We start from the raw sequence: 13257 nt of genomic DNA on the forward strand, positions 1-13257 counted from the left end.
TGTTTGTTTTTTGTAATTAAATATTTCCAGTGAGTCGTTCTCATTTGGTCCATTCTTTTCTGAACTGGTTGAAGGAGTTTTCTCCCTTACCTCTGGCAATAAATTTCTGGGTGAGATACAAATCTTTTGAAGAATTTTATAATGCTACAATATCAAGGTTATTCCGAAGACATCTAGATTTATAGATATAATGTTTGATAGTCAAGAGTATCATATCATCTACTTTCCTATTTATGCCAAAATCAGTTAGACCAAAAAGAAATGATTTTTTATTAAATTCAAATGTGATAAACAGGTTATTTAACAGATTTTTTCTAAGTTTTGTAGCAAACTTTGTACTTTCTCACAATTCCATAATGTGTGTTCCAATGTTTCAATTTCAGTTTTGCAAATATTACATAAAGGACTATCAGATAATCCCACTTTAAATAAATATGAATTCGTTGTCAGAATATGGTGATTATAATCCTAAATTGAAACCATTGTAATTTAGTATTTTTAGTAACAGAAAACTGAAGATTAGAAATTATTCTCCAATCAATATCCTCTGATTCAAAATATTCTTCCCATTTTTTTCTACCAGTTGGAATTACATGATTTTTACTAAACATATTATAAAAATCTTTAGCACCTTTCTTTTTTCTCATAAAAATTGCCAATTCTTTTGGGATGAATGGTCTTTCTATTTTTGGGTGGATCAAGCCATGTTGACTACAAAGTTCCTTAATAGCTGTTATGATACCTTGATATTGTAAGACGTTTGCTGTTACACCATGTATTTCTCTGAAATCTTGAAAACTAAGGAAATTATCATTATCTTTTCTCAAGTCATTAACTACTACTATCCCCTTTCTGTACCAATTTTTATAAAAAAAAAACCACTACTATTATAGACTTGAATTCTTTCATTATACCAATATCAAAAATTAACAAATTAGGTCACAGTGACCTTTTTGAATCATTGTGGCTATAATTACTTGATCAGGTGAGTGTTTAGGCCTATAGGCCTCTTGTTTATGTAAGGGATGTGACTGTTGTTTTGTATTAAAGAGATGTGACCAATTTATTGCAAAATACATGTAAGTATGTGTACAAGTTAGGTATATGTGAATCAGGAATTTTATCCTTTTGAATAAATGAATCAAAACAACTGAACATTTTTTATTTATGTTAGTCGGACCAGGTGAGCTTATGCCATACCGTAGCTTCCGTCTGTCCATCCATCCATCCATCAGTCCATCAACAATTGACTTCTTCTTCATAACCACAGATCAGAATTTGACCAAATTTGGTCAGAAGCATCCCTATGGGGTGGGCACCCAAAATTGTACAAATGGTGGGGCTTAATCTATATTACGGTTCCTTCATGAAAGGTCTTGAGTATGGTGGTATTGGGAACTATAATGGTTTTCAAGCTTGTATTAAAAAGTAAGAAAAAAAGTCAGAAATTCTTTACAACACTGAAGTACTGCTGTTATAAAGTACGTCTCTGATCACATATCCCATCTGACTCTAATATGCCTATTCATATTCATACTTAGACAATGATAATGATATAATTACGGGTATGATGAGCTTAAATCAGCCCTTTATTTATGGTTTACAATTTTTCAATTTAGTTATCCATCAACTTGTTAAATTTCTTTTTTCAGGATTCAGGAAACATCCCTGAAGCAATATCTTCCTACAGAACAGCTTTGAAGCTTAAACCAGACTTTCCTGATGCCTATTGTAACCTTGCTCACTGTCTACAGGTAAGTTGTCACCTCTCACAAGTACTGTAACCTTGCCAACTGTATACAGGTGTAAGTTGTCACCTCTCACAAGTACTGTAACCTTGCCCACTGTATACAGGTGTAAGTTGTCACCTCTCACAAGTACTGTAACCTTGCCCACTGTATACAGGTGTAAGTTGTCACCTCTCACAAGTACTGTTAACTTGCCAACTGTCTACAGGTGTAAGTTGTCACCTCCCACAAGTACTGTAACCTTGCCCCCTGTCTACAGGTGTAAGTTGTCACCTCTCACAAGTACTGTAACCTTGCCAACTGTCTACAGGTGTAAGTTGTCACCTCTCACAAGTACTGTAACCTTGCCAACTGTCTACAGGTGTAAGTTGTCACCTCTCACAAGTACTGTAACCTTGCCCACTGTCTACAGGTGTAAGTTGTCACCTCTCACAAGTACTGTTAACTTGCCAACTGTCTACAGGTGTAAGTTGTCACCTCTCACAAGTACTGTTAACTTGCCAACTGTCTACAGGTGTAAGTTGTCACCTCTCACAAGTACTGTAACCTTGCCCACTGTATACAGGTGTAAGTTGTCACCTCTCACAAGTACTGTTAACTTGCCAACTGTCTACAGGTGTAAGTTGTCACCTCTCACAAGTACTGTAACCTTGCCCACTGTGTACAGGTGTAAGTTGTCACCTCTCACAAGTACTGTTACCTTGCCAACTGTCTACAGGTGTAAGTTGTCACCTCTCACAAGTACTGTAACCTTGCCCACTGTATACAGGTGTAAGTTGTCACCTCTCACAAGTACTGTTAACTTGCCAACTGTCTACAGGTGTAAGTTGTCACCTCTCACAAGTACTGTAATCTTGCCCACTGTGTACAGGTAAGTTGTCACCTCTCACATGTACTGTTACCTTACCCACTGTCTACAGGTGTAAGTTGTCACCTCTCACAAGTACTGTAACATCTACAGGTAAGTTGTCACCTCTCACAAGTACTGTAACCTTGACCACTGTCTATAGGTGTAAGTTGTCACCTCTCACAAGTACTGTAACCTTGCCCACTGTGGTAGCAGTGTACAGTAAAAATGCCCAATTTTGAAAAAATATGACACATGTCTTAGATATGTAAACATTGCCAGTTAACCCTACATATTAACTCTAATAAAGTATATATATTTGTAATCTGTACAACATTTGCAATTTTGATACAGTTCTGAAGGATAAGTTAGCTGATATTTTCTGTTATTTTTAGAGCTGTGAATACCATGGTAACAGCTTAAAAAATGCTCAAAAATTGCAAAATATTATGATATTTCACCCAAAATGACACAATTCTCTACACAATTTTTTTTCTGAAACCTATTTAAAATTAAATATCTCTATCCCAATGACAGAATTGTTCTTGTTTTGACATATGTTGTAAATTAACTTTTTCCGCTATCTCACCTTTACTGTGGGCATCCATTTTTCGCTGTAGGCAAAACTAGATTTCCTGTGTAAACACACTTGCGGAAAATCCGGAAATTTAAAATCCGGAACCAATTTATTAATTTTTGTTTTAACAAATGTGAAGCCTGTATGTACTTCTTCATACTGAATATACCAATTATAGTGTACATTTATTTTTAGCCCACCATCATCAGATGGTGGGCTATTCAAATCGCCCTGCGTCCGTGGTCCGTGGTCCGTCCGTCCGTCCGTCCCTCCGTCCCTCCGTCCGTAAACAATTCTTGTTATCGCTATTTCTCAGAAAGTACTGAAGGGATCTTTCTCAAATTTCATATGTAGGTTGCCCTTGGTGCCTAGTTATGCATATTGCGTTTTGAGACCAATCGGAAAACAACATGGCCGACAGGCAGCCATCTTGGATTTTGACAATTGAAGTTTGTTATCACTATTTCTGAGAAAGCATTGAATGGATCTTTCTCAAATTTAATATGAAGGTTCCCCTTGGTGCCTAGTTATGCATATTGCGTTTTGAGACCAATTGGATAACAACATGGCCGACAGGCAGCCATCTTGGATTTTGACAATTGAAGTTTGTTATCGCTATTTATGAGAATGTACTGAAGGGATCTTTCTGAAATTTCATATGTAGGTTTCCCTTGGTGCCTAGTTATGCATATTGTGTTTTGAGACCAATCGGAAAACAACATGGCCGACAGGCAGCCATCTTGGATTTTGACAATTGAAGTTTGTTATCACTATTTCTGAGAAAGTACTGAAGGGATCTTTCTCAAATTTAATATGAAGGTTCCCCTTGGTGCCTAGTTATGCATATTGCGTTTTGAGACCAATCGGATAACAACATGGCCGACAGGCAGCCATCTTGGATTTTGACAATTGAAGTTTGTTATCGTTATTTCTCAGAAAGTACTGAAGGGATCTTTCTCAAATTTCATATGTAGGTTCCCCTTGGTGCCTAGTTATGCATATTGCGTTTTGAGACCAATCGGAAAACAACATGGCCGACAGGCAGCCATCTTGGATTTTGACAATTGAAGTTTGTTATCACTATTTCTTAGAAAGCATTGAATGGATCTTTCTCAAATTTAATATGAAGGTTCCCCTTGGTGCCTAGTTATGCATATTGCGTTTTGAGACCAATTGGATAACAACATGGCCGACAGGCAGCCATCTTGGATTTTGAAAATTGAAGTTTGTTATCACTATTTCTGAGAAAGTACTGAAGGGATCTTTCTCAAATTTAATATGAAGGTTCCCCTTGGTGCCTAGTTATGCATATTGCGTTTTGAGACCAATCGGATAACAACATGGCCGACAGGCAGCCATCTTGGATTTTGAAAATTGAAGTTTGTTATCGTTATTTCTCAGAAAGTACTGAAGGGATCTTTCTCAAATTTCATATGTAGGTTCCCCTTGGTGCCTAGTTATGCATATTGCGTTTTGAGACCAATCGGAAAACAACATGGCCGACAGGCAGCCATCTTGGATTTTGACAATTGAAGTTTGTTATCACTATTTCTTAGAAAGCATTGAATGGATCTTTCTCAAATTTAATATGAAGGTTCCCCTTGGTGCCTAGTTATGCATATTGCGTTTTGAGACCAATTGGATAACAACATGGCCGACAGGCAGCCATCTTGGATTTTGACAATTGGAGTTTGTTATCACTATTTCTGAGAAAGTACTGAAGGGATCTTTCTCAAATTTAATATGAAGGTTCCCCTTGGTGCCTAGTTATGCATATTGCGTTTTGAGACCAATCGGATAACAACATGGCCGACAGGCAGCCATCTTGGATTTTGACAATTGAAGTTTGTTATCGTTATTTCTCAGAAAGTACTGAAGGGATCTTTCTCAAATTTCATATGTAGGTTCCCCTTGGTGCCTAGTTATGCATATTGCGTTTTGAGACCAATCGGAAAACAACATGGCCGACAGGCAGCCATCTTGGATTTTGACAATTGAAGTTTGTTATCACTATTTCTTAGAAAGCATTGAATGGATCTTTCTCAAATTTAATATGAAGGTTCCCCTTGGTGCCTAGTTATGCATATTGCGTTTTGAGACCAATTGGATAACAACATGGCCGACAGGCAGCCATCTTGGATTTTGACAATTGAAGTTTGTTATCGCTATTCCTGAGAAAGTACTGAAGGGATCTTTCTCAAATTTCATATGAAGGTTCCCGTTGGTGCATAGTTATGCATATTGCGTTTTGAGACCAATCGGATAACAACATGGCCGACAGGCAGCCATCTTGGATTTTGACAATTGAAGTTTGTTATCGCTATTTCTGAGAAAGTACTGAAGGGATCTTTCTCAAATTTAATATGTAGGTTCCCATTGGTGCCTAGTTATGCATATTGCGATTTGAGACCAATCGGAAAACAACATGGCCGACAGGCAGCCATCTTGGATTTTGACAATTGAATTTTTTTATCACTATTTCTGAGAAAGTATTGAATGGATCTTTCTGAAATTTCATATGTAGGTTTCCCTTGGTGTCCAGTTATGCATATTGCGTTTTGAGACCAATCAGAAAACAACATGGCCGACAGGCAGCCATCTTGGATTTTGACAATTGAAGTTTGTTATCGCTATTTCTGAGAAAGTACTGAAGGGATCTTTCTGAAATTTCATATGTAAGTTTCCCTTGGTGCCTAGTTATGCATATTGCGTTTTGAGACCAATCGGAAAACAACATGGCCGACAGGCAGCCATCTTGGATTTTGACAATTGAAGTTTGTTATCGCTATTTCTGAGAAAGTACTGAAGGGATCTTTCTCAAATTTCATAGTGAGGTTCCCCTTGCTGCCTCGTTATGCTTATTGCATTTTGAGATCAATTGGAAAACAATATGGCCGACAGACCGCCATCTTTGATTTTGACAATTGAAGTTTGTTATCTCTATTTCTCAAAGTACTGAATGGATCTTTCTCAAATTTCATAAGTAGGTTCCCCTTGGTCCCTTGTATTGCATTTTTGGACCAGTCTGTCCTGAAAACAACCTGGCAAACAAACAGCCATTATCGTTAAATCTCAAATTTCTTATATAGCTAGGATTCCCTTGTTTGAAAAGTACTGGAGGTATGGTATCAATTTGCACAGATTAGTAAAATGAAGGGAAAAGTAGAGAAAAGATCAATCTGACATGGTACCTATGAAGATCATTCAATGGTGGGCGCCAAGATCCCTCTGGTTTTCATTTTTTATGCATATCATAATACAGGAGTTATTTGCTTAACAAAAAAATTGCCCATGGCCAGGCTGTCCTACTGTAGTGTGCTACCTGTGTACAGGTGTTAGTGTGCTACCTGTGTACAGGTGTAAGTTGTCACCTCTCACAAGTACTGTAACCTTGCCCACTGTCTACAGGTAAGTTGTCACCTCTCACATGTACTGTAACCTTGCCCACTTTCTACAGGTAAGTTGTCACCTCTCACATGTACTGTTACCTTACCCACTGTCTACAGGTGTAAGTTGTCACCTCTCACAAGTACTGTAACCTTGCCCCCTGTCTACAGGTGTAAGTTGTCACCTCTCACAAGTACTGTAACCTTGCCCCCTGTCTACAGGTGTAAGTTGTCACCTCTCACAAGTACTGTAACCTTGCCCCCTGTCTACAGGTGTAAGTTGTCACCTCTCACAAGTACTGTAACCTTGCCCTCTATGTACAGTTGTGTGTTGCCTTTGACACTAGCCCCGTCAATTTCACACTATGAATAAAGCTAAATTTATTCCGTTAAACGGAAATTTTCCATGTCTGTTATAGATTGTTTGTGACTGGACAGACTATGGTGTGAGGATGAAGAGATTGGTACGGATTGTCCAAGACCAGCTGGAGAAGAATTGACTTCCCTCCATCTATCCTCACCACAGTATGCTGTACCCACTCACACACCAGATGAGGAAAAACATTGCTGCAAGGTATACTAATCTCTGTCTCAACAAGGTAAATATTCATCAGAAATTCTTCCTGTTAAAAGGAATTGGTAAGGTTTAGTACCAGTTTATGTGTATCTATTCTTTTGTTAACCGGTTTGAATTACGCTGAACATGAAGCATGATCTGATTATTAAAAAAGATATAAGGTTTATACTTTGAATTTGATATGAAAGTATTATTGAATATGAATTTAATAAAAGTCTTTCTGTTTGTAGTAGGAATTGTAAAAGGCCATTGTTTAATAATAAACACATTGCTGTGTTTGTAGATATATGTGTTACACAAACAAGCGTATGATCATGTGAGGGACACCAGAGCCAGCGTTGGGCGACTAAGGATCGGCTACGTCAGCTCTGATTTTGGTAACCACCCGACATCTCACCTGATGCAGAGTATTCCAGGCTTTCACGACCGTAAAAATGTAGAGGTAAGAATATCCCTATTACACCTTCAACATTTTTTTATTTGAAAACTTTATTGCACAAAAGTAGCTACAGGGATGTGTCAGTGGTGGGATAATCTGGAGGTTTGGACAGACAGGGATAAGATCTCCAGAACATCTTTCACTTAAGTGAAAATTAGTTTAGTTATTTTGTCAGAAAGGACCTAATAGATAGTTTATATATAATGTCATATATAAATTCCTGAAATGTAAGTAAAAATATTTTTCTTGGGAATTATTTCTGGAATAAACTGGAGTAAAAATGTGTGTATGTCTTGGAAAATTTTCATCAGGGTTTGTCATTTTTAAGGTCAGTTCCCAGTTTCATAATTGGGAAATCTTATCTGTAAAACAAGTTTAAAGGGAAACAACTCCAGCAGTGCTGTGGTTACAGTATGGGATGGATAAATCTTAATGCCCAGTGTTTGCAACATTTTTGCCAACAGGTTTCATGAGTCACATCTCTATATACCCAACCATATGGTTGGCACTGAGCAATCTTACTTGAAGTAAAACATTGGTTTATTCTAGACACATGAGGAAAAATGCAAATAACATGCTGCCTGTAATTATATGCATTATGAAACTCTGTGTTGACAGGTATTCTGCTACTCGTTGAGCCCTGACAATGGACAACCTTCAGAGCAAAACTTTCTAGAGAAGCACACCACTTCATTGACCTGCCTCAGGTAGGTAGAGATAGAGTTTGGTACTCCAGTTTCCTTTAATAGTGAGACCCTCTGCGCGCTTCCATCCAGGCCAAGAGTGATAACTTGTTTCGAAATTCTTGTCTAATAAAGTTTACATTTTCACCATTATATTAGGTCTTTGTATTATAATTATCACAGTGCATCTGTGTAATTGGAAGAAAAGTTAAAAAAAATAATGAAAAATTGTGAAATGTTTTATAAATATATGCAATGGATGAGTATATTGTATAGTTCACCTTTGATAGATATTGGTGTTTATGTTTTAGATACCATGCAATGGTAAAGCTGCCGACAGGATCCACGCTGATGGCTTACACATCCTCGTCAATATTAACAGTTACACCAAGGGAGCAAGGAATGAATTGTTTGCCCACGGACCAGCCCCCATACAGGTGATGTTGCTAGGTTACCCCGGTGTCATGTGGGATTTGTATCCCCCATAGGATAAGTACCCGGATACTAAAACAGGCCATAGGATTAGTATCCGGGTACAATATTTGGCCATAGGATAAGTATCCGGATACAATAAATGGCCATAGGATAAGTATCCCCCCATAGGAATTGTATCCCCCCCATAGGATAAGTATCCCCCCATAGGATAAGTATCCCCCCCATAGGATAAGTATCCCCCCCTAAAATTTATCATAAGGTAACAATGTAAGAATTTTGAAAATGTTTTTTTTAACTGCTTTAAAAGGTTGGAAAATAAAGTATTATCATATAATTTCATATTTTTTTTTCTCTTTAACTATTCAATAAAGTTGATGAATTATTTCAAACTGTTAAAAATCATTTGAATTGTTGATCAACCCTGATATAGTCACTGAAGCAGTAATAATTAAAACTTAATATAAAGTCTGCCCTGTGTCACCTGGGGAAAGGTAAACCTGTTCGATGGCCCCAGGGAATATCTGTCATAGTTGACAGAGTGTTGTTTTAATCATTATTACCTATCACCTGTTCACCTATGAAGATGTTGCAGTGGGGTAAAAGAATATATCATTAAGTCATTCTTAAAAAGAACCTGAAACAACCAACATGAACTTTGAATTCATCAACCAAATCACAGATTTTCTTCAGGGTCCCACTGAAAAGAGGAAATGAATCATGATCTATGTGCTGTATAAAGATGTGTGATTTTAAATCACTAAAATTATCATTACTTTAAATTTTGAGTTTCATTTCTAGTGAATTAAAGAATTGACTTGTTATTATGTATTTAAGACATTTTCAAATGACACAAATATATGTTCTCTCCAAAACTGTTAAAAATGTTCATGGTCTGAAGAATTGCCTATAGATGAGGAATGAAAGTGATAAAGACGTGTTATCAAGTTTTTCTTTAAGTATTACTTCGTTCGTTAGGATCATACTCAACAATTTCATCATATGTAATAATGAATCAAAGTTAAACATACATTGCACACTTTATTTGTTAAATTGTGCTGACTGTTGAATTTATCTAGAAAAAAATACTTGAAAAGTCGGTGATAGGAACAGAAATCATCAAAAACTGCATTAACAGCTGATTTCTGTCTTCTTCAACTGGAATAGTTTATTGTTTTCAACCAGACAATCATCAGTTAGAACAAAGATTTTATAAACATGTATGTGAATGAATAAGTGTATCTGAATACATACAGTTAATATTCAACCTAATCAATATTTTATTAGGATTTGTATCACCCCAACTTTATGTCAGTTAAACTGATTTCTATAGCCATAGGAATTGTATCCCCCAACTTTATGTCATTTAAGCTGATTTCTATAGCTGTAGGAATTGTATTCCCCCTACTTTATGTCATTTAAGCTGATTTCTATAGCTGTAGGAATTGTATTCCCCCTACTTTATGTCATTTAAGCTGATTTCTATAGCCATAGGAATTGTATTCCCCCTACTTTATGTCATTTAGGCTGATTTCTATAGCTGTAGGAATGGTATCCCCCCTACTTTATGTCATTTAAGCTGATTTCTATAGCTGTAGGAATTGTATTCCCCCTACTTTATGTCATTTAAGCTGATTTCTATAGCCATAGGATTTGTATCCCCCCTGCTTTGTTATTAAGCTGATTTCTATAGCCATAGGAATTGTATTCCCCCTACTTTATGTCATTTAAGCTGATTTCTATAGCCGTAGGATTTGTATCCCCCCTACTTTATGTAAGTAATAAGATAGGCACGAGCATGGTGTAACAGTATTGCGGCGGTATACTGTAAATCACTTATATTTCGCGAGTACTAAATTTCGCGAACTCACATCATCCGACTTATTCGCGGATATATAATTTCGTGGATATAATAATTTTGCGAATTCTGACCTCAAAATGACTTTAAATTCACGAATGACGTTAACAGGTTGGCGATATTTCCATGTTGGTAGCCATTTTGTTTATGAGAGTCATGTGACGGTACAAGAAAAGTCCTGTGATATCGATGTCTGTCTATACTGAATTGTATGTACCGTACCTGTATACGCCTCTAGGCTATATACAAGTGTCATGCCCGTTCATATATAGTTTTTCTGCATTATTTAACCGACATGACCACGCCACAGATATCCAATTTAAACAAGAGGCTCATGGGACTTGTATCGCTCACCTGGTTGGATTTGACCAAATGTCAAAATAATGTTCATGTTCAATTTGTTAATACACATACTCTCTAAGGGACTGAAAGACCCTACGGATTATTTTTACAACATAATTGTGTTTAAAGAAACTAATTCCCTTAGGGTGGGGAAAGACCCTTGGGCCTGTTTTTACATAAGAATTGTGTATATCCCTTAATGTCCAGCGATGCTATACATAGTTATGGGATGATGGGTTACAGTAACCATTTATGCAAAATCTGTTCCCCTTTCACCAAGGATGTTTCTGACCAAATTGGGTTCAAATCCATTAAAAACTTTATGACTAGTAGCGATATAAAGACAAATCTCTATTTCCCTTATTTGGCCCCACCCTTCAAGCCCCTTGGGGGTCAGAGTCAATATTTATATAAACTCTCTTTCCCCCTTCCCCCAAGGATATTCCGGACCAAATTTGGTTCAAATCCATTCATAACTTTATGATAAATAGCGATTTAAAGGATAAACCCCTATTTTCCCTATTGGGCCCCGCCCCTAATGCCCCTGGGGGTTCAGAGTAAAAATTTATACAAATTAGGTTCCCCTTCTCCCAAGGATGTTCCTGACCAAATTTGGTTAAAATCTATTTAAAACTTTATGATAAGTAGCAATTTAAAGACTAATCTCTATTTCCCCTATTTGGCCCCACCCTCAGGCCCCTGAAGGGTCTGAGTCAATATTTATACAAACTCTTTCCCCCTTCCCCCAAGGATGTTCTTGACCAAATTTAGTTAAAATCAATTTGTAACTTTATGATTAATAGCGATTTAAAGGATTAACCCCTATTTCGCCCCGCCCCTCAGGCCCCTGGGGGTTCATAGTAAAAATTTATACAAACTCTGTTCCCCTTCCCCCAAGGATGTTCCTGACAGAATCTGGTTAAAATCCATTAAAAACTTTATGAATAGTAGTAATTTAAAGACTAATCTCTATTTCCCCTATTGGGCCCCGCACCTCAGGCCCCTAGGGGGCCAGACCAACCGTTTATACAAAATTGGTTCCCCTTCACCCAAGGATGCTTCAGACCAAACATGGATCAAATCCCTTTATTCCTGCAGAAGAAGAAGGATTTTAAAGATATGCTATATTCCCCTATTGGTCCCCGCCCCTCAGGCCCCCGGGGGGCCAGACCCACCGTTTATACAAAATTGGTTCCCCTTCACCCAAGGATGCTTCAGACCAAACATGGATCAAATCCCTTTATTCCTGCAGAAGAAGAAGGTTTTAAAGAATATGCTATATTCCCCTATTGGGCCCCACCCCCCAGGCCCCTGGGGAGCCACACCCACCGTTTATACAAATTGGTTCCCCTTCACCCAAGGATGCTTCAGACCAAATATGAATCAAATCCCTTCATTTCTACAGAAGAAGGAGGATTTTAAAGAATTTGCTATATTTCCCCTATTGGGCCCCACCCCTAAGGCCCCTGAGGGGCCAGACCCACCGTTTATACAAAATTGGTTCCCCTTCATCCAAGGATGCTTCTGACCAAATTTGGTCAAAATCCACTGAGTAGTTTAGGACTAGTAGCGATTTAAAGGAAAAGTTGACGGACGGACGCCGCGCCATGCCATAATTATCTAAAAAGTCTATTAATATGTCCTAGGCCTGACTTTAAAAAAAAAATTAAATTCAAATTAAATTTTAAAAAACCACTGGCCTACGATCAGTACCTGGCAACTGCCCCTCGTAGGTTTCGAACTCGCAACCCAGAGAGACCATGAGACTCATTGAGTATGTGGCATATTGTTCAAGGGCGAGATAAAATGTCAAATACATTTGCATATCAAATGGGTACCTTGGCTTCTGGGTCTTTATTTCTGTTGTCCTTAGACGAGCTGTCATTGGGTCAAAGGTCACTGAGATATGACCTTCCAAACTATAGTTAATTTTGACACAAACGTTATGATATTTTCAAGGGGGTATGTCTGGGGACCTGCTGGGTCCTTATTAAGGCCCGGAAAATTATGATGCTTCCAATTCTAGAAAGAAGAGACGTGGGGCTATCAGATGCAAAAAGAATTTTTGAAATCGGAAACAAAAAAAATTTGGACCAAAAAAGGGCCCTTGATAGAGTCACATTAGAGGGCTACTGTGACTTAATCTGTAGGCTGATCATGCAGAAACTTCGGGGGCTGACGGTATGAAATATTGGCCTTTTAAACTAAAAAAGAATTTTTTAAATCGGAGACAAAAAGTTTTTTTCGCCAAAAAAACCCTAAGGGGGGTACCAGGTTTTTTTCAGGGCCGAAAATGTTTTAGTCTCTGATTTCAAAAATTCTTTCAGGATCAAAAAAGAATGTTTAGAAACTAAAACCCTCTAAGTTT

The 13257-nt window shown here is 37.6% G+C and overlaps 1 protein-coding gene across 1 annotated transcript; it reads left to right on the plus strand.

Moving 5' to 3' along the window:
* The first annotated feature begins 7316 nt into the window (after positions 1-7316).
* Positions 7317-8850, plus strand: LOC117319278 (UDP-N-acetylglucosamine--peptide N-acetylglucosaminyltransferase 110 kDa subunit-like). The gene is made up of 4 exons (XM_033874111.1): positions 7317-7322; positions 7419-7577; positions 8193-8281; positions 8569-8850. Exons 1-4 carry the CDS (start codon positions 7317-7319, stop codon positions 8696-8698), a joined length of 384 nt encoding a protein of 127 aa, XP_033730002.1. The 3' UTR covers positions 8699-8850.
* The last annotated feature ends 4407 nt before the right edge of the window (positions 8851-13257 follow it).

Source organism: Pecten maximus, unplaced genomic scaffold (assembly GCF_902652985.1).
Source record: "Pecten maximus unplaced genomic scaffold, xPecMax1.1, whole genome shotgun sequence".
NCBI classification, from domain to species: Eukaryota; Metazoa; Mollusca; class Bivalvia; order Pectinida; family Pectinidae; genus Pecten; species Pecten maximus.

What these genes read in the sequence shown, in the direction of transcription:
- LOC117319278 (XM_033874111.1), top strand. An exon ending in ACGACCGTAAAAATGTAGAG is followed by an intron (nt 7,578 to 8,192) that starts GTAAGAATATCC and finishes CTGTGTTGACAG; the next exon opens with GTATTCTGCTACTCGTTGAG. An exon ending in ACTTCATTGACCTGCCTCAG is followed by an intron (nt 8,282 to 8,568) that starts GTAGGTAGAGAT and finishes TTTATGTTTTAG; the next exon opens with ATACCATGCAATGGTAAAGC.